Source organism: Rana temporaria, chromosome 5 (assembly GCF_905171775.1).
Source record: "Rana temporaria chromosome 5, aRanTem1.1, whole genome shotgun sequence".
Classification (NCBI taxonomy): Eukaryota; Metazoa; Chordata; class Amphibia; order Anura; family Ranidae; genus Rana; species Rana temporaria.
The window spans coordinates 13,079,972-13,105,258 of record NC_053493.1 but is presented as its reverse complement, the minus strand read 5'-3'; the positions used below and the strand labels follow the sequence as shown (position 1 = coordinate 13,105,258).

The window sequence follows — 25,287 nt, the reverse complement described above, 5'->3', positions numbered from 1 at the left end:
GTCCTGTGGACAGATTCTTCCACCTGAGCTGTGGATCTCTGCAGCTCCTCCAGAGTTACCATGGGCCTCTTGGCTGCTTCTCTGATGAATGTTCTCCTTGCCCGGCCCGGTCATTTTAGGTGGACGGCCATGTCTTGGTAGGTTTGCAGTTGCGCCATACTCTTTCCATTTTCGGATGATAAATTGAACAGAAGCTCCGTGAGATGTTCAAAGCTTGGGATATTTTTTTATAACCTAACCCTGCTTTATACTTCTCCACAACTTTATCCCTGACCTGTATGGTGTGTTCCTTGGCCTTCATAATGCTGTTTGTTCACTAAGGTTCTCTAACAAACCTCTGAGGGCTTCACAGAACAGCTGTATTTATACTGAGATTAAAATACACACAGGTGGACTCTATTTACTAATTAGGTGACTTCTGAGGGCATTTGGTGCCACTAGATTTTAGTTAGGAGTATCAGAGTAAAGGGGGCTGAATATAAATGTACCCCCCACACTTTTCACATATTTATTTGTAAAAAAAAATGAAAACCATTTATCCTTCACTTCACAATTATGTGACAATTTGTGTTGGTCTATCACATAAAATCCCAATAAAATACATTTGTTTTTGGTTGCAAAATTTCAAGGGGTATGAAAACTTTTTCAAGGCACTGTATTATCATGATAGAAAGTGACTCTCATAAAAGGGTAGAAGCCCTGAAATGCATCGATGGCAGTGTGGACTTAGGACTGTGACCAGTGGCGGCCCGTCCATTAGGTGTGCATGGGCACCGCCCCCCCCCCCCCCCCATTATTGCATCTGGCCCCCTAATCTACATGTGAGGTGCCGGACGCATGGATTCCGATAGGGGGGCGTTTATTTTATTTTTTAAACACATGATTAGAGCCAATGGCTTCAAAAACGGGTGGGCTCGGGGCGCAGAGCATTGCACTCCGAGCCTACCTAGTGGTGTGACAATAGCTAGTGTATATTCTTTATTAAAAAAAAACAATAAAACCTTTGGCGGGTTCTTCATGATTTTAGAGTGAAGAGGACATGGAAACAATTTTTTTTTTATGTTTTTAGGCTATTTTCTCTCCAGGTTGAATATTCTTCATATAATGCACCAGATACCACATTATATCCACTAGATGGAGCCGACAAAAATAAATGTTTCTTATGATCATCGGCTCCATCTAGTGGTCATAAAAGTGACATTTTGCATATTTACTCTATTTTTATTAAATAAAAAACAAAATGGAAAAAAAAATGTTATTAGGATATTTTCTCGCCAGGTCGAATATTCTTCATAGAACGCCCTAAGCACACGATAAAAAAGGTATTCATATTATTCTTTATTAAAAGAAAAAAAAAGTTCTGCTGGGTTCAAGTGTAATGTTCATGATTTTAGAAAGAACAGGCCATGGAAACAAAAAAAAAAAATTTTTTTAGGCTATTTTCTCTGCAGGTCGAATATTCTTCATAGAATGTACCAGAAAAATACCACATTATATGGAGCCGACAAACATAATGTTTCTTATGATCACCGGCTCCATCTAGTGGTCATAAAGTGAAATTTTGCCGATTTACAATATTCTTACGAATTTAAAAACAAAAATTGAAATAAAAAAAAAATGAATGTTATTAGGATATTTTCTCTCCAGGTCGAATGTTCTTCATAGAACCCCTAAACACACGATAAAAGGTATTCATATCATTCTTTATTAAAAAAAAAAAAAGTTCTGCCGGGTTCAAGTGTAATCTTCATGATTTTAGAGTAAACAGGCCATGAAAACCAAAAAATAAAATGTTTTTTAGGCTATTTTCTCTCCAGGTTGAATATTCGTCATAGAATGCACCAGAAAAATACTGCATTATAGCCACTAGATGGAGCCGACAAACATATTAAATGTTTCTTATGATCATCGGCTCCATCTAGTGGTCATAAAGTGAAATGTTTCTGATTTACGCTATTCTTATAAATTATAAAAAAAAAAAACAATGTTATGAAGATATTTTCTCTCCAAGTCGAATGTTCTTCATAGAACCCCCTAATAAGCACACGATAAAAAGGTATTTATATTATTCTTTATTAAAAAAAAAAAAAGTTCTGCCGGGTTCAAGTGTAATCTTCACGATCTTAGAGTGAACAGGCCACGTTAACAAAGAAATAAAATGTTATATATTTTCTCTCCAGGTTGAATATTCTTCATAGAATGCACCAGAAAAATACAATTTTAGCCACTAGATAAAAAAAAAATATAAACGTTTCTTATGCTCATCGGCTCCATCTAGTGGTCGTAAAGTGACATTTTGCCGATTTATGCTATTCTTAGAAATGATAAAAAAAAAAATAATGTTATGAGGATATTTTCTCTCCAGGTTGAATATTCTTCATAGAACGCACCAGAAAAATACCACATTATAGCCACTTGATATGGGCAAAAAACATAATAAATATTTCCTACAATCATCAGCTCCATCTAGTGGTCGTAATGTTGTATTTTTCTGATTCATACTATTCTTTTGTAGGAAAAAAAAATAATGCTATTAGGCCATTTTATCTCAAAGGTCAAATGTTCTTCATAGAGTAAATTTAGGGGAAAAAAAATACTATGATATAGGGAGCTGACAAACAATAAATATTTTTTTATGAGCCTTAGTTCCCTCTAGTGGCCATAATGCAGTATTTTCCTGATTCATGCCATTCTTATGAATAAAATCCATTCGACCTGGAGAGAGGGGGGGGGGAGAAAACAGCATAATAATATTAGATTAGCACAGAACATATGTACATGCGGTGTCGCTGGTAATAAAGACAGATTTCACCCCGCTGAGCGCAAAAATAAAGGAATTCTTAAAAAAAAAAATGTCCAGCCGGGTGCGAGGAATTCTTCATGGGAGAGAGCGGGCTGCGGAAACACCTTCCATGTCTCCCATTTCCTTAGGAAATATTCTAGCTGCCACCGGAATCAGTGAGTGTCGGAAGACGGATAGTAACTGCATAAAACATACAGGAGGACAGAACGGAGCGTTGTACGGATTGCTGATGACACCTACAGGAAGGGAGAGGAATTGCACCCAATGGAGGAATGATGGTACAGGGATGGGGAGGGGGGGGGGGGAGGAATGATGGTACAGGGATGGGGAGGGGGGGGGAGGAATGATGGTACAGGGAGGGGGGGGGGGAATGATGGTACAGGGATGGGGAGGGGGGGGGAGGAATGATGGTACAGGGATGGGGAGGGGGGGGGGGGAATGATGGTACAGGGATGGGGAGGGGGGGGGGGGAGGAATGGCTGCGGAATGGGGAGGATGACGGCGAGGTGCGCAGGTCAGGATTTCTTCCCGCTCTGAGCTTTCTCAATTTCCTGCAAGAAAGCAACAATGTATTAACCACTTCACCTCCGGAAGATTTTACCCCCTTCATTATCAGGCCATTTATTTATTTATACTCAGGGCGACACTACTTTAACTAGTAATTGCGCCGTCATGCAACACTGTACCCAAACGTAATTTATATATTTTATTTTTCTTACATACTATTACCAGTGCAGTGTCACCATATAACTAGCGTGGTGGTGATCACAAATAGTAAAAAATGAAAAAAAAAAAAAAAAAAGAAAAGGGAAAAAAATTATTAGAGATAGAGATATATCTCTATCTATTTTAATATTAGCTAGATTATATACATACATATAAACACACACACATATATAAAAGGAGAAAAAAAAAATAGAGATATTTTATATATATATATATATATATATATATATATATATATATATATATATATATATATATATATATATATATATATATATATATATATATATATATATATATATATCTCTTTTTTGTTTACACACTGTGACCAGAGCAATACAGTGTTATCATAATAATACTGTACTACTCTGGGGAGGTGACCAGGATTTTTTTTTTTTTTTTAACACACTATGATCGCTTATAACTTTACTTTTTGCAAAGTAGAAAGTCTGAGGTATTCAGTAAGGCATGGCGAGTTCTTTGATTTGTTTGTTACATTTTATTTTATTTTTAATTAAGAAATTAAATTTAAAAAAAAATCCCCCCACTATTTTTTTTTTTTTTTTTACATACTGTCCCCGGCACAGTACAGCTTCATCATATGACTGATGTGGCGGTGGTCAGAAACCACTGACTGGTGAAAGTATGTTAAAAAAAAAATATGTAATATATATATATATATATATATATATATATATATATATATATATATATATATATATATATACACATACACATATATATATATATATATATATATATATATATATATATGTATGTGTATATATATATATATATTTTTTTTTTTTACTATTTCTGATCACCACCATGCCAGTTATATGATGACACTGTACTGCACTGGTGACCGTATGTTTAAAAAAAAATAGAGATATACATTATATTTTATATATATATATCTATCTTTATCTCTAAATAATTTTTTTTATTCTTTTTTTTTTTTTTTTTTAACATGCTGTCACCAGTCAGTATGTAAAAAAGAATATATATATATATATATATTTTATTTTTATGACGCTGTACTGTGTCAGGGGCAGTATGTAAAAAAAAAAGAAAAAAGTTACTACATTTCTTCATGAAAAAAAAAAAAGTGACAAAAAATTACTACTCCAAAAAATAAAAATAAAAAAAGTTATAAATCGATCATAGTGTGTAAAAAAGAAAAAAAAAATTAACCCTTGTAACACTGTATTGCTCTGGTGACAGTATGTAAAAAAAGGTCTGCTTTCATCAGGGCAGTTCAGTGTCGCCATAGTACTACTCTGGGGGCTGATCAGAGATTATTTTTTTTATTAATTAATTAATTTCATTTCTTTTTTACATTTTGTTTGTTGTTACAATGAAGATCATTGTAACAGCAACGTTTTCAACTGGGGTAACCATTCATGACAGTTGTGATCCCTAGTGATCTGTGATTGGCAACAGCTAATCACATGGTACAGGGTGCTGTGATTAACATGGGTGCCATGTAAAAGCTGAGGCCCAATCACAGCATAAAGCTGTTATGAATGAATTAATATTGCACGATGTGATAAGTGGACAATTTAGTGCAACGTCTTCTTTATGTAAAGCTGACCAAAAACTCTTATTTTTTTTTTTTTTTTAAGCTCTGCAAATTTATTTGATAAATACACCCCCTTAATATTTTGACTCAATTGTAAGATATTGATTTCCCCCCGCTGAGCACACAATAAAAATAATTCATAATATTCTTTTATTAAAAAAATAAATAAAAAAAATCATAAGTTTTGCTGGGTTCTTCATGATTTTAGAGAAAACAGGAAACATAAAAAAAAAATGTTTTTAGGGTATTTTCTCTCCAGGTTACATGTTCTTCATAGAATGCACCAGAAAAACCATAGTACTACTCTGTGGGCTGATTTTTTTTGTTTTTTAACATTTTGTTTGTTGTTCCAATGAAGATCATTGTAACAGCAAAGTTTTTAACTGGGTTAACCATTCATGACAGCGGTGTTCACTAGTGATTGGCAATAGCTAAATCACATGGTACAGGGTGCTATGATTAAACCAGATACCATGTGATAGCTGTGGGCCAATCACAACACAGCTGTTATGAATGAATTCATATAACATGATGTGACAAGTGGACAATTTAGTGCAACGTTGTCTTTATTTTTTTCAATCAAAGAGACTTACATCCAGGCAAATGACGAATCCCCCCACCTTGATGGGCAATGGTATCCCAAATACCCAAACAGCATCTCCCTCTGATTGGATGCAACCACCGTTCGGCCAGCTCCATTGATTTATTTTAGGTTGAAGGATGTCGGGTGGAAGAAGGCCGACGGGGGTCCCCCACTAAGCCAATTTTGTCTGGTTCCTGATTAATCAGCCAAAATTGGCTTTGTGAGTGGCCCTGTCAACCTCCACTCATCAGACATCCTTTGACTGAACAATCGACGGAGCTGGCCAATCAGATGGAGCGGTTGTCTGGGTATTCAGATAGTCAACGTGCAAAGCTGTTGGGGGGAAAGTTGCCCAGCAAGGCAGTTCGTAATTTGTTTGGATGGAGGATTCCTAGAGTTGAACAGCGTATGGCCAACTAGCAGAAAACAAGCCCAAGCCTACACCAAAAACCCAGCCGGCAACCTGATCCACCTGGGTCTTCTCCACACTAGTGGACACCCCATACATGGCAAGAATCTGGAAGCCAATGAAGCTCTACCAAATTGCACATTGATCATTGGTTTCCATCATGTATGGGAGTAGAATAAACGGAATTGCAAATTATTCTAGACAGGCCAACATTGGACACAAAGACGCTCCTTTATACCCGCACTGTGCCGTACACTCACCTCCGAGAGGGAATCTTTGAGTTGTCCATAAGCTTCTTCTAAATCATCGTTAAGGATGACGGCATCAAACAGACCGGGCTCTTTACCTGCAGACACAGACATTTCATAATGTATCAGATGGATTGTCCTACATGTGAGAGAAATTCACCCGAGACTACACTCTGGTGGTCTTTATTGACTCGTTCGAGGAGACAAGTTATAACAAAAAGGACAGATATTTGCCTATTGGTTCTGACCCCCTGCCACCCGTGCAATAGGGCTGCATAGACAAACAGTCAGCCTGATAGACTCCTATCTAAACAGAGAATTGCCCCCTGGTTCTGACCTCTATGACCCGTGCAATAGGGCAGCATACATAGAGTTCAGCCTTATGAGCTCCTATCTGACTTGTCTGTCTAATAATCGTAAAACTTGCATTTATATACCCTCACAAGCCTCATCTCAGCCATCTCTCCTAGATATGATTGGTTGCTAAGATCTACGTCAAATGTAACACATGTCCTACAACCAAACTTAATTATTCCCAGAATTCCTACATGTTCATTAACCACTTGCTTACTGGGCATTTAAACCCCCCTCCTGCCCAGACCAATTTTCAGCGCTCTCACTCTGTTGTATGACCGCGCAATTGTCATTCAAACAGTACCCAAATTACATTTTTATATTTTTTTCCCCACAAATAGAGCTTTCTTTTGGTGGTATTTGATCACCTCTACGGTATTTATTTTTTGTTAAAAAACAAATAAAAAGACAGAATTTAAAAATAAAAAATACAAAACAGTTTTATATTTTGTTATAACATTTTGCAAACGGGTAATTTTTCTCCTTCATTGGTGTACGTTGATGAGGCTGCACTGATGGGCAACAATGGGCTGCACTGATGGGCACCAATAAGGCGGCACAGGTGGGCATTGAAAGGTGACACGAGAGGTGGCGCCATTGGACCGGTGTTGTGTCCATCAGAGGAGCCGGGCCAAGGGGCGGGACTGCGAGACAAGCCAAGAGGAGCCGAATACACAGGACATCCGGCTGTGTATCTTGGCGGTGCTAAAATTTTGAAACTCATCATGCTGCAATTTTGGGCAAGGCTGCAGATGGACACTGGGCAAGGATGCATTGTAAGTTTTTGCTTTGTGTTCTGGTGCGCAGTCATGTTGGAACAGGAAGGGGCCGTCCCCCAAACTATTCCCACAAAGTTGGGAGCATGAAATTGTCCAAAATGTCTTGGTATGCTGACGCCTTAAGAGTTCCCTTCACTGGAACTAAGGGGCCAATCCAACCCCTGAAAAACAACCATAACCCCCCCCCCCCATCTACCTAACGATTTGGACCAGTGCACAAAGCAAGGTGCCATAAAGACATGGATGAGTGAGTTTGGGGTGGAGGAACTTGATTGGCCTGCACAGAGTCCTGACCTCAACCCGATAGAACACTTTTGGGAGGAATTAGAGCAGAGACTGTGAATACGTGTAACTGGAATCAATCCATGGATCATGATTGGAGAAGATTAGAACACCTTTGGGATGAATTAGAGCGGAGACTGCAAGCCAGGTCTTCCCGTCCAACATCAGTGCCTGACCTCACAAATGCTCTTCTTGGAAGAATAGTCAAACATTCCCATAGACACACTCCTAAACCTTGTGTACAGCCTTCCTAGAAGAGTTGAAGGTGTTATAGCTGGCCCCATTTACGCTACGCCGCCGTAAGTTAGGAGGCACGTGCTTTGTGAATACAGTACTTGCCTCTCTGACTTAAGGCGGCGTAGCGTAAATACGATACACTACGCCGCCTTAAAGATGCGGCGCCCTACCTGAATCTAGCTATTAGGCCGTAGGGTTCAATATTGAGTTGGCCCCGCCCTTTGCAGCTATAACAGCTTCACCTCTTCTGGGAAGGCCGTCCACAAGGTTTAGGAGGGTGTCTATGGGAATGTTTGACCATTCTTCCAGAAGAGCATTTGTGAGGTCAGGCACTGATGTTGGACGGGAAATCCTGTCTCGCAGTCTCTGCTCTAATTCATCCCAAAAGTGTTCTATCGGTTGAGGTCAGGACTCTGTGCAGGCCAGTCATGTTCCTCCACCCCAAACTCGCTTATCCATGTCTTTATGGACCTTGCTTTGTGCTCTGGTGCACAGTCATATTGGAACAGGAAGGGGCCGTCCCCAAACTGTTCCCACAAAGTTGGGAGCATGAAATTGTCCAAAATGTCTTGGTATGCTGACACCTTAAGAGTTCCCTTCACTGGAACTAAGGGGCTAATCCCAACCCCTGATAAACAACCCCCACAACATAATCCTCCCTCCACCAAATGATTTGGACCAGTGCACAAAGCAAGGTCCATAAAGACATGGATGAGAGAGTTTGGGGTGGAGGAACTTGACTGGCCTGCACAGAGTCCTGACCTCAACCTGACAGAGCACCTTTGGGATGAATTAGAGTGGAGAGTGCGAGCCAGGCCTTCTGCTCCAACATCAGTGCCTGACCTCTCAAATGCTCTTCTGGAAGAATGGCCAAACATTCCCATAGACACCCTCCTAAACCTTGTGGACGGCCTTCCCTGAAGAAGTGAAGCAGTTATAGCTGCAAAGGGCGGGGCCAACTCAATATTGAACCCTACGGACTAAGCCTGGGATGCCATTAACGTTCATGTGTGTGTAAAGGCAGGCGTCCCAATACATTTGGTAATATAGTGTATATCCACTGTGTGTGTGTATGTGTGTGTGATAGAGATAGATATATATATACATACACATATACACACACACACACATATCAATATATATATATATATTCCTGATCTTCCTGGGGGGAAAAAATTAAATGTAAGCCAAGCACCCCAAAGAAGAGATAAGAGATCTTCCTGTGTAGTAGTACATGGCCATGTGTAGAGAGAGAGAACTCACTGATCTCTATGTCTTCTCTGGCTGCCCGCAGCCTCTTCTGTAAACTCTCCTCGGACTCCGTCTTGCGGTCTCGCAGCCTCTTCTCCTGTAAGACAGATAACGGGAAGTCAGAGATAACGATAAAAAGGGGCACCACCTACAGGTCGGAGGTAATGACCCAGCAACCACCAGCTTTGACCCCCATATAACAAGCCCAACCCTGTAAGGCCAGGGGTCTCAAACTGGCGGCCCTACAGCTGTTGAGAAACTACAAGTTACAGAGCTGACAGTTACAGGCATGACTCCCACAGGCAGAGGCATGATGGGACTTGTAGTTCCACAACAGCTGGAGGGCCGCCAGTTTGAGACCCCCTGCTGTCAGGTTGGGGAAGAAAGGACTAGATCAGGGGTCTCCAAACATTCTAAACAAAGGGCCGGTTTATTGTCCTTCAGACTCTTGGAGGGCCGGACTTTGGCCAGCGGGAGTGAAAATTTTCCTGGCATCAGTGGGAGTAAACATCCGGTATTAGGGGGAGGAATAGTGCCCCATTAATGGTGCCAGTGGGAGAAATGGTGCTCCATTGTTGGTGTCAGATGGCAGAATAGTGTCTCGTATCATTGGGAGGGATAGTGCTGGATAAAGGCAAGCAAAGGGCCGCATCCGGCCCTCGGGCCGCAGTTTGGAGACCACTGGACTAGATGATACTGGACATCCACCCAGCCAGGAAATGAGGCGGGGCTCTCTCCGATTTGCTGCGGCTTCTAATGCACATGGTGGGAAGCTCACAGTGTGTGGTGAAATCAGAGGAGGTCATTTCAGTCTAGGATTGGAGACGGTAAAACTGTGAAGGACCTAAGGGAAGACTTGAATGTTACTTACCAAGATCTCCACAGAGGGGGGCTGAATGGAGATGTAGATGGGGTTCAGGTCGGTCTTCTTAATGCTCTTCACGCCCTGCATGTCGATGTCCAGTATACAGATCTGGTTCTTGGCCTGCACCGCCTGGACTGCTGCTTTGCTGGGGGGGGGGGGGGGGGGGGAGAAGGATGGCATGAGAAGAAGCTTTGTACACCCCTGGGGGCATCTCTTGGGTATAATATATTATATATATAAAAAAAAAATCTTAATTTTTGGTTTATAAACATATAAAACATGAGAACTTTCTTGGACATTGATGTCAATTGGAGAGAAACGTCTGACAGCGACTCACAAGGAAAAAACGGTGGCCTCTGAGAGAAACGCCATAAAAAGCTCAGAGACTTTAATCTGAACCGTTATAAATAGGACTCTAAGCTGCATCACAGACTCGAGATCTTATACATGACCCCGTGCCATAAGCTCACCACCATAATCCCATCAGAAGCACCAAAATTACCCAATTACAGGCTTGTTGAGACTTTTCTCTGCCGAAACTACATTGCATGCAATACAAAACGTATTACTTTGAAAAGTCTGTTTTGAACAGACATTTTGTTGGAAATTTTGTTTGGATATTTTAAGCGCCACTTTATATATATATATACATACACACATATACATACACACACACACACACACATATAATAATACACATAAGTAAAGCAAGTGAATAACTAATAATAATTTAAATAATATATATATTTTTTTTTTATTATTATTAGTGGTTATTTAGCTACTTTACTTATGTGCATTATTAGCATTGGTAATATTATTATATGTGTGTGTGTGTGTGTGTGTGTATATATATATATATATATATACACACACACACACACACACACACACACAAGTAAAGAAAGTGAATAACCATTAATAATAATTAAAAAAAGAAGAACAAGAATTTAAATATATATACTTTAAAAAAAAAAAAAAATAATGATTATTCACTTACTTTACTTTTGTGTATTATTATTGTTGTGTGTATATATATAATACAAATATAAATATATTATGGTTACTATTCTGGATTTATATAGTGCCAACAGTTTGCAGCGCTATACATATACACACACATACATAATAATACACATAAGTAAAGTAAGTAAATAACTAATAATATAATAATAATTAATACAATTTTTTATATATATATATATATATATATATATATATATATATATATATATATATATATATATATATATATATATATATATATATATATATATATATATATATATATATATATATATATATATATAATTTTTTAATTATTAGTGGTTATTCAGCTACTTTACTTATGCACTAATTACTATTATGTATATGTAGGTGTGTGCATATATATTGTTTTTCACTTACTTTACTTATGTGTATTATTAGCATTAGTATTATTATTAATATATATATACACACACACACACTAATAATGCTAATAATACAAATAAGTAAAGGAAGTGAATAACCATTAATAATTTAAAAAAAGAAAAATAATTTAAATATATACACACACACACACACACACATATATACTTGTTTTAATATTATTAATGATTATTCATTTACTTTACTTTTGTGTAATATATATATATATATATATAGTGTGTGTATATATATATATATATATATACACACATATACACATATACACACACACACACACACACACACACACTGCATTTATTTTGCCATCCCTGGTTCCTTCCTCCCTCCTTAACGCACCAATGTATTTATAAAACTTTTCCATTCTCATTACTTGCCTGGGTCTCACTGGCTCTCCCATAAATGAAAGGGGCGGGGCCAGGGACAGTCAGGCTGGGGAGGAAAGCACTAAATGATGCCGGACGTCCTCCAGCCAGGAAATTAAACGGGCTCCGTCTGACTTGCTGCAGCTTCTAATGCACATGGTGAGAAGCTCACAGTGTGCAGTGAAATCAGAGGAGGCGGTTCCAGTCCTGGGGAGGAGGGGTGAACACCTTGTATAAGACTGAAGAGGAGGCCGGAGGTCAGATATAAAGACATGACAGTTGCTGGGAGATTATGCGGGATTATCAGCCACCTTTATCCTCCCCGGGATCCTCGGTTATGTCAGATCCACACGCCGGGGATTACTTGGCGGTCACGGGTGTCTGGAGGGTTACACATGACCCGGCACGTCCATCTGCTGCAGAGGAGGATTCTGGGTAATGAACCATTTAAAAGCTGAGAATTAGAAGCTTAATGGCTCCGATCCCCAGAGAGCGGTAACTATAGAATCCTTCACATACAGACCTGTCCATACATGTCTGCCATATAATGAGCCCCTCTGTGCATTGAACGCGCAGGACGGCCAGCGCACAACTTATTCTGGATCCACATACCTGGTCCCATACATGTTCCCGGAGAAGACGGCGCTCTCTATGAACTCCTCCTTATCAATTCCCTTCTGCATCACCTCCCGGGAGACAAAGTGGTAATCTGTAGGAGAAATGGGGGGGGGATGGGTTGGTTACAGGGCCACACAGGACAAAAATATACAATTATTTACATTTTTTGCACACAACTATTACCGTATATACTCGAGTATAAGCCGACCCGAATATAAGCCGAGGTGCCTAATCTTACCACAAAAACATGTTGACTCGAGTATAAGCCTAGGGCAGTGATGGCGAACCTTGGCACCCCAGATGTTTTGGAACTACGTTTCCCATGATGCTCATGCACTCTTCAGAGTAGCTGAGCATCATGGGAAATGTAGTTCCAAAACATCTGGGGTGCCAAGGTTCGCCATCACTGGCCTAGGGTGTCCATCTGCATGCCTCACTGTGCCCATGTGCATGCCTCACTGTGTCCATGTGCATGCTTCACTGTGCCTCACTGTGTCCATGTGCATGCCTCACTGTGCCCATGTGCATGCCTCCCTGTGCCCATGTGCATGCCTCCCTGTGCCCATGTGCATGCCTCACTGTGTCCATGTGCATGCCTCACTGTGCCCATGTGCATGCCTCACTGTGCCCATGTGCATGCCTCACTGTGCCCATGTGCATGCCTCACTGTGCCCATGTCTCACTGTGTCCATGTGCATGCTTCACTGTTGTGCATGCCTCACTTTGCCTCACTGTGTCCATGTGCATGCCTCACTGTGCCCATGTGCATGCCTCATTGTGCCTCACTGTGTCCATGTGCATGCCTCACTGTGTCCCTGTGCATGCCTCACTGTGCCCCTGTGCATGCCTCACTGTGCCCCTGTGCATGCCTCACTGTGCCCCTGTGCATGCCTCACTGCCTAATTTTACCACAAAAACCTGGGAAAAAGTATTGACTCGAGTATAAGCCTAGGGTGTCCATGTGCATGCCTCACTGTGTCCATGTGCATGCCTCACTGTGTCCATACCTCACTGTGTCCATGCCTCACTGTGCCCATGTGCATGCCTCACTGTGCCCATGTGCATGTCTCACTGTGTCCATGCCTCACTGTATCCATCTGCATGCTTCACTGTGCCCCACTGTGTCCATGTGCATGCCTCACTGTGCCCATTACTAGACTGATGTTTAACATGGGAGTCTATGGAAGGGGTGCCCGGGTTTGAAAAATTGGTGTTCCCCGGCCGTAGGTCCCCCAGACAACAAGCTTTGCACACTTGTAGAGGAAGAGTGGGGCTACATGTGTGCCAAGTTTAGGACCTACGGCCGGGTCCCCAAAGTCCGGGAGATCAGGCGCAAAAAGGTGACTCGAGTATAAGCCGAGGAGGGCATTTTCAGCACAAAAAAATGTGCTGAAAAACTCGGCTTATACTCGAGTATATACGGTAATTGTTTTTTTTTTTCTTCTTTTTTTACCTCTCCGTCAATATTCACCAATTTTAGTTGTCAGCATCACAAGTCTTAACGTGTACTGTGTATATATATTTTTTATCATTATTAATAAAATTATATTATATATATATTTTATTATTATTAAGTGTATGTATGTGTGTGTATATATATATATATATATAGAAAAATAAATAAAAATTCATATACACACTAAGATATAAGTGGGATTACCTTTCCCATTAGTCTCCCCGGGTCTCGGATTCCTTGTTGTGTCTGAAATTAAGAAAATAAATAAATAATTTTTAAAAAAAAATAAAGAAATCTGAACGTGGGGGGGGGGGTGGACTCTGGATGGGGGGTGTACAAAGATGGCTCCCGTGTGTTCATCACACTGACAAGGGACGGGTGGCTGCGGGGAGCCGATGACTCACCAGATCAGGTGACAAGTACTTGTAAATGGACTTCTGAATATGTAGAGAGGCCTTAAAGTTGTTGTAAAACCTCAGTCATGAAATCTGAACAAAGCATAGCCCTCTATAGCAGTAATGGTGAACCTTTTGGAACTACGTTTCCCATGATGCTCATGCACTCTGCAGTGTAGTTGAGCTTCATGGGAAATGTAGTTCCAAAACATCTGGGGTGCCGAGGTTCACCATCACTGGTCTATAGTGTGTACTTGTCTCAGTCCAGAGCACTCAGTGTCATTTCTGTCTGCTGCCTCCTTCCTCTACCATCTGCAGGAGTCTCTTCTGACACCAAGCGCCAAAAAGGTGACAGGGAGCTACAGCACACAGCCTGTGATCGACAGTCTCAGCTCTGTTCCTGTCCTGCGAGCTGTGTGAAGGGAAGGGGTGTGTCCATTCCCCCTCCAATCAGCTCTCCTCACTGAGCTCTACAGAGTGTAACGTCCGCTCTCTGCCCCCCTGCTTTCTGACAAGCTTTATAAATGATGGACTTTAGATGGATGTAGAGAAGAGAAGACTGCAGATAAACAGGTACAACTTATGTAGGAGGATTTGTTTAACCACTTAAAGACCGGCTCACGCCGATATACGTCGGCAGAATGGCACGGCTGGGCAAAGTGATGTATATTTCCCGCCGTGCCCGCGGGACCCGCAGACTCGATGTCCGGCGGCGTCCCGCGATCGGGTCACAGAGCTGCAGAACGTGAAGAGGCAAGTGTAAACAAGGGGGTAGATTCAAGAAGCAATTGCGCCTGTGTAACCATAGGTTACACAGCGCAATTGCTTACTTGCCCCGGCGTAACGAGTGCTCCTGATTCAGGAACCTCGTTACGCCGACTGCAGCCTAAGATCTGCGCGGCATAAGGCTCTTATGCCCGCATATCTTAGGCTGCATTCTTGCGATGGCCGCTAGGTGGCGTTCCCGTTGTGCTCAGCGTATAGTATGCAAATTGCATACTAACACCGATTCACAACGTTGCGCAAGCCCTGCGTACGCAATTTACGTAGTTTCCGTACGGCGGTTTTCGTGCAAGGCTGCCCCTGCCATTAGCAGGGGCAGCCCATGTTACGTATACCCGCCGTTCCCGCGTCGCGAAATTAGAATTTTACGTAGTTTGCGCAGGTGAATCGTGAATGGCGCTGCACGCCATTCACGTTCACTTTGAAGCAAATGACGTCCTTGCGACATCATTTGCCGCAATGCACGTCGGGAAAGTTTCCCGCCGGAGCATGCGCTCTACGATCGGCGCGGGAACGCGCCTAATTTAAATGATTCCCGCCCCCTACGGGATCATTTAAATTGCGTGCTCTTGCGCCGGGCATTTTGCTTCTCCCCGTTCTGCCTAGTGACACTATGACTGATCGTCTGCTCCCTGTCATCTGGAGCAGCGATCAGCGACATGTCCCTCGTAGCCACGCCCCCTGTTAGAATCACTCCCTAGGACACACTTAACCCCTTTCCTGACAGTCACGTTTATACAGTAATCAGTGCATTTTTATAGCACTGATCGCTGTATAAATTACACTGGTCCCAAAATACCTTCCGGAGCTGAAATAGTTCATCGTAGAAACCACCCACATACGATGAAGCTCTAATTGGCAGAGCGAAACGCGTCGCCAGGATCACAATAGTATTGGTAAATACATCAGAAGAGCGATAATGAAGATTCGGGACTTACGGGAGACGGAGAAGCCGAAGACCCCATCAAAATCATTCAGCAGCCTCTTCAGCAGCGTGCTCTTCCCTGCCCCCGAGGGTCCGCTCAGCACCACTGGTCTGGGTCCAGCCATGACTGTGGAGACAAAACGCCATCATTCATACAAAATTCCGGGGACATCCCATCTACACACCACTGACCCAGGAAAACACATGCCCCCCCAATGAAGCCGGAGATAGGATCTATTTATTCATAAAATTGAAAGATAAATTCCAGATATGTTTACATCGATCCAACTTGAATCAATGCGACTCTGTATATACCACACCTGTGAGATCTGCTGGTCAACTTTCTTCATATAGGGGGCCCTCAAGTGCAGCCCTGGACGTCACCAAAGGGCCACACATAAAATTCTGAGAATATTCAGTGTCAGAGAATGCAGACATACAACAGGATATAGTCAAAGACTATGGGCATGACACAGGAGAGACTGCAGACATGATACAGAAGATGGTCAGAGACTGCAGACAGAATACAGGAGATGGTCAGAGACTGCAGACAAGATGCAATAAATGGTCAGAGAGACTGCAGACAAGATACAGGAGATGGTCAGAGACTGCAGACATGATAGAGGAGATGGTCAGAGACTGCAGACATGATAGAGGAGATGGTCAGAGACTGCAGACATGATAGAGGAGATGGTCAGAGACTGCAGACATGATAGAGGAGATGGTCAGAGACTGCAGACAAGATGCAAGAAATGGTCAGAGACTGCAAACATGATACAGGAGATGGTCAGAGACTGCAGACATGATAGAGGAGATGGTCAGAGACTGCAAACATGATAGAGGAGATGGTCAGAGACTGCAGACATAATACAGGAGATGATCAGAGACTGCAGACATGATACAGGAGATGATCAGAGACTGCAGACATGATACAGGAGATGGTCAGAGACTGCAGACATAATAGAGGAGATGGTCAGAGACTGCAGACATGATAGAGGAGATGGTCAGAGACTGCAGACATGATAGAGGAGATGGTCAGAGACTGCAGACATGATACAGGAGATGGTCAGAGACTGCAGACATGATACAGGAGATGGTCAGAGACTGCAGACAAGATACAGGAGATGGTCAGAGACTGCAGACATGATACAGGAGATGGTCAGAGACTGCAGACAGAATACAAGAGATGGTCAGAGACACCAGACAGGATACAAGAGATGGTCAGAGACACCAGACAGGATACAAGAGATGGTCAGAGATTACAGACAGGATACAAGAGATGGTCAGAGACTACAGACAGGATACAAGAGATGGTCAGAGACTACAGACATGATACAGGAGATGGTCAGAGACTGCAGACATGATACAGGAGATGGTCAGAGACTGCAGACAAGATACAGGAGATGGTCAGAGACTGCAGACAAGATACAGGAGATGGTCAGAGACTGCAGACATGATACAGGAGATGGTCAGAGACTGCAGACAGAATACAAGAGATGGTCAGAGACACCAGACAGGATACAAGAGATGGTCAGAGACACCAGACAGGATACAAGAGATGGTCAGAGATTACAGACAGGATACAAGAGATGGTCAGAGACTACAGACAGGATACAAGAGATGGTCAGAGACTACAGACAGGATACAGGAGATGGTCAGAGACTGCAGACAGGATACAGGAGATGGTCAGAGACTGCAGACAGGATACAAGAGACATTGCTGCTATAACAGGGCAATAAGGAAACACAGATTGGAGTCTGCAGGGGACCCCGAGGACTTTAGGAACTGAAATTCACTATACAGACACCCATACCTATGGAGATCTAGGGTTTACTCCATCCCTATTCCAGCCAAAATAGTATCAATTTATTTTAATGAATATTACAATGCAGACACGTGGCACTCTTGGCCACACATGACACAACCTAATGTCATTTTTGGTCCCTACTTTTCCAGCCAACAACCATCCATAGACATGTTAATGACCTGAGAAGCTTCAATGCTTGCCTACGTAGGTTTGGCCACACCAAATGGACCTTCACAGAGGACCATCCCCAAAAGTATCAATCTTTACAGTAAGAATTTGGTTTGGCCATAAAGAGGACAATCTTTCCGGAAGTCTATTTATCCAACGGACCAGTGATATCCAATCCACAGGCTCGTCAATCGCATCGGAAAGCACCGGCTCGCTTTCAGCTTTCTTCAACACTTTTGGTGAAGAAAATTTCTGCCAGAGAAAGTTCTTTGGTGTGAAGCTCGCTGTGAAGTGTGGTGTGCGCTCCATCATGTTTGAGGCTAGCTGAAGCATTGTTTGTAGCAACAAATAAAGGCCATTGTTCTTTGGGTCACATCACCCTTGGGGTGGAGTGCTGAGCGGCGATCTACACATGGCAGAGACAGACGGCGCCAAGGAACTTGTTTCATGAAACAAAGACCAAGAAGCACCCAGCTCTGAAGGCCGTACAATCTAATGTTACACCGGACACAAAATGGTCATAGGATGGAGGCTCAAAGGTGATGCACAACGCAATCAATTTTAATAGCCAAGAACACAATAAAAATATAAGACCAAGAGTTTGGGGACACCTGGAAACCACACCTATATGAACATCGTGGACATCCTATTTCAAGACCATGACCATTACTATGGAGTTGGTCCCCATTTATGGCTGCAATGAGCTCCACCCTTATGGGAAGGCTTTCCCAGAGACTTGAGGGTTTCTGTTGGAGTTTGGGCCCATTTTTGAGGTCAGGTATTGATGTTGGATAAGACCTGGCTCACAATTGGTGCCCCAACCTATCCCCAAGATGTTTAGTAGGGTTGAGGTCAGGTATCGATGATGAATGAAAAAACCTGGCTCACAATTGGTGACCCAACCCATCCCTAAAGTGTTCAGCAGTGTTGAGGTCGTTGGATAAGAAGACCTGGCTCACAATTGATGCCCCAACCCATTCCCAAGGTGATAAGTAGGGTTGAGGTCAGGTACTGATGTTGGAGGAGAAGACTTGTCTCATAATTGGTGCCCCAACCCATCCCCAAAGTGTTCAGTAGGGTTGAGGCCATGTACCGATGTTGGATAAGAAGACCTGGCTCACAATTGATGCCAAAACCCATCCCCAAGGTGATTAGTAGTGTTGAGGTCAGGTACCGATGTTGGAGGAAAAGACTTGTCTCATAATTGGTGCCCCAACCCATCCCCAAGGTGTTCAGTAGGGTTGAGGTCAGGTACCAATGATGGATGAGAAAACCTAGTTCACAATAGGTGCCCCAATCCATCCCTAAAGTGTTCAGTAGGGTTGAGGTCAGTTACCGATGTTGGATAAGACCTCACTCACAATAGGTGCCCCAATCCATCCCAAAGGTGTTCAGTAGGGTTGAGGTCAGTTACCGATGTTCGATAAGACCTCACTCACAATAGGTGCCCCAACCCATCCCAAAGGTGTTCAGTAGGGTTGAGGTCAGTTATCGATGCTAAATAAAGCTTCACTCAAAATAGGTGCCCCAACCCATCCCCAAGGTGTTCAGTAGGGTTGAGGTCAGGTACCGATGTTGGATAAGAAGACCTGGCTCACAATTGATGCCCCAACCCATCCCCAAGTTGATTAGTAGTGTTGAGGTCAGGTACTGATGTTGGAAGAGAAGACTTGTCTCCTAATTGGTGCCCCAACCCATCCCCCAAGGTGTTCAGTAGGGTTGAGGTCATGTTGCATAAGAAGACCTAGATCACAATTGGTGACCCAACCCATCCCTAAAGTGTTCAGCAGGGTTGAAGTCGTTGGATAAGAAGACCTGGCTCACAATTGATGCCCCAACCCATCCCCAAGGTGATAAGTAGGGTTGAGGTCAGGCACTGATGTTGGAGGAGAAGACTTGTCTCCTAATTGGTGCCCCAAACCATCCCCCAAGGTGTTCAGTAGGGTTGAGGTCATGTTGCATAAGAAGACCTAGATCACAATTGATGGCCCAACCCATCCCCAAGGTGATAAGTAGGGTTGAGGTCAGGCACTGATGTTGGAGGAGAAGACTTGTCTCATAATTGGTGCCACAACCCATCCCCAAGGTGTTCAGTAGGGTTGAGGTCAGGTACCAATGATGGGTGAGAAAACCTGGTTCACAATAGGTGCCCCAATCCATCCCTAAAGTGTTCAGTAGGGTTGAGGTCAGTTACCGATGTTGGATAAGACCTTACTCACAATAGGTGCCCCAACCCATCCCCAAGGTGTTCAGTAGGGTTGAGGTCAGTTATCGATGCTAAATAAAGCCTCGCTCACAATAGGTGCCCCAACCCATCCCAATACTTTTGTTAATAAAGTGTGTGTGTGTATATATATATATATATATATATATATATATATATATATATATACACATACACACACACACACACAAACACATACATACATACATACATACACACACACACACATATACACACTCAATTATAAGCAGAGTTTTTCAGCACATTTTTTTGTGCTGAAAATGCCCCCCTCGGCTTATACTCAAGACACCTTTTTTGCGGCTGATCTCCCGGATTTTAGGGACTTGGCACTCATGTAGCCCCCACTCTTCCTCTACAAGTGTGCAAAGTTTGTTGGCCGGGGAGCACCGATTTTTCAAAGCCGGGCACCCCATCCATAGACTCCCATGTTAAACAGTCATTTCTCTGTTGACTTTGGGGACTCGGTACGGACCGGTCGTAGGTCCCCGGGACCGGGAACTTGGCACACATGTAGCCCCATTTCTCCTCTATAAGTGTACGAAAGTTTGTTGTCTGCGGGACCTACGGCTGGGGAGCACCCATTTTTTAAATCCGGGCACCCCTTCCATAGACTCCCATGTTAAACGTCAGTCTAGTCATGGACACAGTGAGGCATGGACATGGGGGGCACAGTGAGACATGCAGATGGACACCCTAGGCTTATACTCGAGTCAATACGCTTTCCCAGTTTTTTGTGGTAAAATTAGGTGCCTCGGCTTATACTCGAGTATATACACACACACATATACATTATATATATTTATTTTTATTTTTTTCCCCCACACACATATGCATACACTGGGCTAGATTCATATAGATCAGCGGATCTTTAGATCCGCGTAATCTATCTGATTTAAGATCCGCCGCCGCAAGTTTTGCAGGCAAGTGGGTAATTCACAAAACACTTACCTCCAAACTTGCGGCGGCGGATCGTAAAACCCCCGGCGGAATTCAAATTCCGCGGCTATGGGGGGGGGGTGTACTATTTAAATCAGGCGCGTCCCCGCGCCGATTTAAATGAGAATGCGCAGTCCGTGAATTTTCCCGGCGTGCATTGCTCGCACTGATGTCGCTAGGACGTCAGTGGTTTCGACGCTTACGTAAACGACGTCCATCCGTATTTGAGAACGACTTACGCAAACAACGTAAAAAAAAAATCAAAATCGACGCGGGAACGACGGCTATGCTTAACATTGGCTGCGCCTCATAGAAGCAGGGGTAAGTATACGCCGGGAAAACCACTACGGAAACGTCGTAACAACACTACAGTACGTGAATTGGCGTATCTCGCTGATTTACATATTTCTCAGTGTAAATCAGCGGGAACGCCCCCCCCCGCGCCATTTTTCAATTGCTGATAAGATCCGACGGTGTAACACAGTTACACCTGTTGGATCTTAGGCATATCTATGCGTAACCTGATTCTATGAATCAGGCGCATAGATACGACCCGCCTAAGTCAGAGATACGACGGAGTATCTGGAGATACGACGGAGTATCTGGAGATACGACGGAGTATCTGGAGATACGACGGAGTATCTGGAGATACACCGTCGTAGCTCTCTGTGAATCTGGCCCACTATGTATATGTCTCTATATCATGGTTTAATATATAAATTTGACGTGGCTAAACCGATTAAATAAAAATAAGAAAATTGAAAAAAAATAAAAAACAGAGCCCTCCCATCCAGTGTATTTGGAGAACCCATGGATTGATTCTGACTATCAATGAGCATCTGTGGAAATGTCGGCAATCACATTTGATTACTCCGGCACATTTCTGTATGTACGGCAGAGATCATTTAATCAATAGGTCACATTCACACGGCGGCACAGTGGTTAGCACTTCTCCCTATGCCAGCTATATAAATGTGTAATAATAACAGTGTGTGACTGTGGTGGAACATTAGAGTGTAAGCTCCTCTGGTACAGAGACTGGCTCAGTGTTCTCTGTACAGCACTGCGGTATATGTCAGAGCTATATAAATGTATAATAATAATAGTAGATCAGTAAAGGCGGTCATTAGAGTGTAAGCTTCTCAGAGACCAATATGAATGGCTCAGTGTTCTCTGTACAGCACCAAAGTATATGTCAGAGCTTTATAAATGTATCATCATAATAGTGTGCGACTGATATGGGACATTAGAGTGTAAGCTCCTCTGGTTCAGAGACTGATGTGACTGGTTCAGTGTTCTTTGTACAGCACTGAGGTATATGTAAGAGTTATATAAATGTATAATAGTGTGTTAGTGCTAACCATTGAAAAATTGAATGGGAGGTTCCAAAAAAAAAAAAAATAATTAAAATAATTTGATCAAAATTTTACTGGCGTTTGTACGGCGTGAAAAGGGATGCGTAAATTGTCAGTGCTGCATAAATTCCGGTGGCAATGAGCAATAAATCAGATTAAATCTATAATCAATCGATCGTATTTCAATACACATTTATCTCAGTTATCTGACCACCAGTTGATTGGCTCTTCCTATGACACTATGGAGCCCCTCTACCCCCATCACCCTATGGAGCCCCTCTACCCCCATCACTCTATGGAGCCCCTCTACCCCCATCACCCTATGGAGCCCCTCTACCCCCATCACCCTATGGAGCCCCTCTACCCCCATCACCCTATGGAGCCCCTCTACCCCCATCACCCTATGGAGCCCCTCTACCCCCATCACCCTATGGAGCCCCTCTGCCCCTATCACCCTATGGAGCCCCTCTGCCCCCATCAGCCTATGGAGCCCCTCTGCCCCCATCAGCCTATGGAGCCCCTCTGCCCCCATTACCCTATGACACTATGGAGCCCCTCTGCCCCCATCACCCTATGGAGCCCCTCTACCCCCATCACCCTATGGAGCCCCTCTACCCCCATCACCCTATGGAGTCCCTCTACCCCCATCACCCTATGGAGCCCCTCTGCCCCCATCACCCTATGACACTATGGAGCCCCTCTGCCCCCATCACCCTATGACACTATGGAGCCCCTTTGCCCCCATCACCCTATGGAGCACCTCTGCCCCCATTACCCTATGGAGCCCCTCTGCCCCCATCACCCTATGGAGCCCCTCATCACCCTATGGAGCCCCTCTGCCCCCATCACCCTATGCCACTATGGAGCCCCTCTGCCCCCATCACCCTATGACACTATGGAGCACCTCTGTCCACATCACTCTATGACACTATAGAGCCCCTCTGTCCCCATCACCCTATGAAGCCCCTCTGCCCCCCATCACCCTATGGAGCCCCTCTGCCCCCATCACCCTATGGAGTCCCTCTGCCCCCATCACCCTATGGAGTCCCTCTGCCCCCATCACCCTATGACACTATGGAGCCCCTCTGCCCCCCATCACCCTATGACACTATGGAGCCCCTCTGCCCCCCATCACCCTATGACACTATGGAGCCCCTCTGCCCCCATCACCCTATGACACTATGGAGCTCCTCTGCCCCCATCACCCTATGACACTATGGAGCTCCTCTGCCCCCATCACCCTATGACACTATGGAGCCCCTCTGCCCCCATCACCCTATGACACTATGGAGAACCTCTGTCCCCATCACCCTATGACACTATGGAGCCCCTCTGCCCCCATCACCCTATGGAGCCCCTCTGCCCCCATCACCCTATGACACTATGGAGCTCCTCTGCCCCCATCACCCTATGACACTATGGAGCTCCTCTGCCCCCATCACCCTATGACACTATGGAGCCCCTCTGCCCCCATCACCCTATGACACTATGGAGCACCTCTGTCCCCATCACCCTATGGAGCCCCTCTGCCCCCATCACCCTATGGAGCCCCTCTGCCCCCATCACCCTATGGAGTCCCTCTGCCCCCATCACCCTATGGAGTCCCTCTGCCCCCATCACCCTATGACACTATGGAGCCCCTCTGCCCCCCATCACCCTATGACACTATGGAGCTCCTCTGCCCCCATCACCCTATGACACTATGGAGCCCCTCTGCCCCCATCACCCTATGACACTATGGAGCCCCTCTGCCCCCATCACCCTATGACACTATGGAGCACCTCTGTCCCCATCACCCTATGACACTATGGAGCCCCTCTGCCCCCATCACCCTATGGAGCCCCTCTGCCCCCATCACCCTATGGAGCCCCTCTGCCCCCATCACCCTATGGAGCCCCTCTGCCCCCATCACCCTATGGAGCCCTTCTGCCCCCATCACCCTATGACACTATGGAGCCCTTCTGCCCCCATCACCCTATGGAGCCCCTGTGCCCCCATCACCAACCTACCTATCTCCTGTGTCTCTTCTTGCCCTGGCAGTCCTCTTGCTTGTGATGATGTGGAGGAAGCAGTGAAGGATTTATCTCAGCCACAGTGACAGGAGGAGGAGGAGGAGAGAGGAGCCTGTAATCCGGCCTGCATTCCTCTGTATAGCCCCACACCCGGCACACCCAACACACACACACCGCAGGGTGACAGGAGGGGACAGCCAAGGGTTAACCATGGAGAATCACTATGTACACCTCACACCTCCGGAGTGTCGCCATGGGACGTTCCCCGTCCTGGATTTCCTCATCCAGGGGAAGCGATCAATACACCTCACTACGCTAAGACTCCGATCAAAGGAACTGACAATCAAAAAATGAAGACTAAATAGGCCAAAAAGAGACACAAGTGACTGTGGTTGGGGACATTAGAGTGTAAGCTCCTCTAGTACAGAGACTGATGTGATTGGCTCAGTGTTTTCTGTACAGCGCTGCGGTATATGTCAGAGCTATATAATGTATAATAGTGTGTGACATTAGAGTGCAAGCTCCTCTGGTGCCGCGGATAATACGAAACATTCAAAAGTTCTCTGTACAGCACCGCAGTATATGTCAGAGCTATACAAATGTATAATAATAATAGTGTGTGACTGTGGGGGGACATTAGAGTGTAAGCTCTTCTGGTACAGAGACTGATGTGACTGG

General features: G+C 44.0%; 1 protein-coding gene across 4 annotated transcripts in view; it reads right to left on the bottom strand.

Annotated features, from left to right (window-relative positions):
- Positions 1–3,275: 3,275 nt before the first annotated feature.
- The window catches only part of GUK1 (guanylate kinase 1), a 39,354-nt gene continuing 17,342 nt past the window's right edge, over positions 3,276–25,287 (bottom strand). Inside the window, exons 1-8 of one of the 4 annotated variants that reach the window (XM_040352190.1) lie at positions 24,607–24,715; positions 16,100–16,213; positions 14,188–14,229; positions 12,522–12,618; positions 10,126–10,264; positions 9,267–9,351; positions 6,364–6,449; positions 3,276–3,354 (exon numbers count right to left, since the gene is read on the bottom strand). In XM_040352190.1, coding sequence (XP_040208124.1) covers positions 3,319–3,354; positions 6,364–6,449; positions 9,267–9,351; positions 10,126–10,264; positions 12,522–12,618; positions 14,188–14,229; positions 16,100–16,211 — 597 coding nt within the window. In that variant the 5' untranslated portion in view covers positions 16,212–16,213; positions 24,607–24,715 and the 3' untranslated portion in view covers positions 3,276–3,318. Of the gene's footprint in view, positions 3,355–6,363; positions 6,450–9,266; positions 9,352–10,125; positions 10,265–12,521; positions 12,619–14,187; positions 14,230–16,099; positions 16,219–24,602; positions 24,716–25,287 lie in introns of those variants that run through there. The other 3 variants (XM_040352191.1, XM_040352192.1, XM_040352189.1) reach the window with 3 other exon arrangements.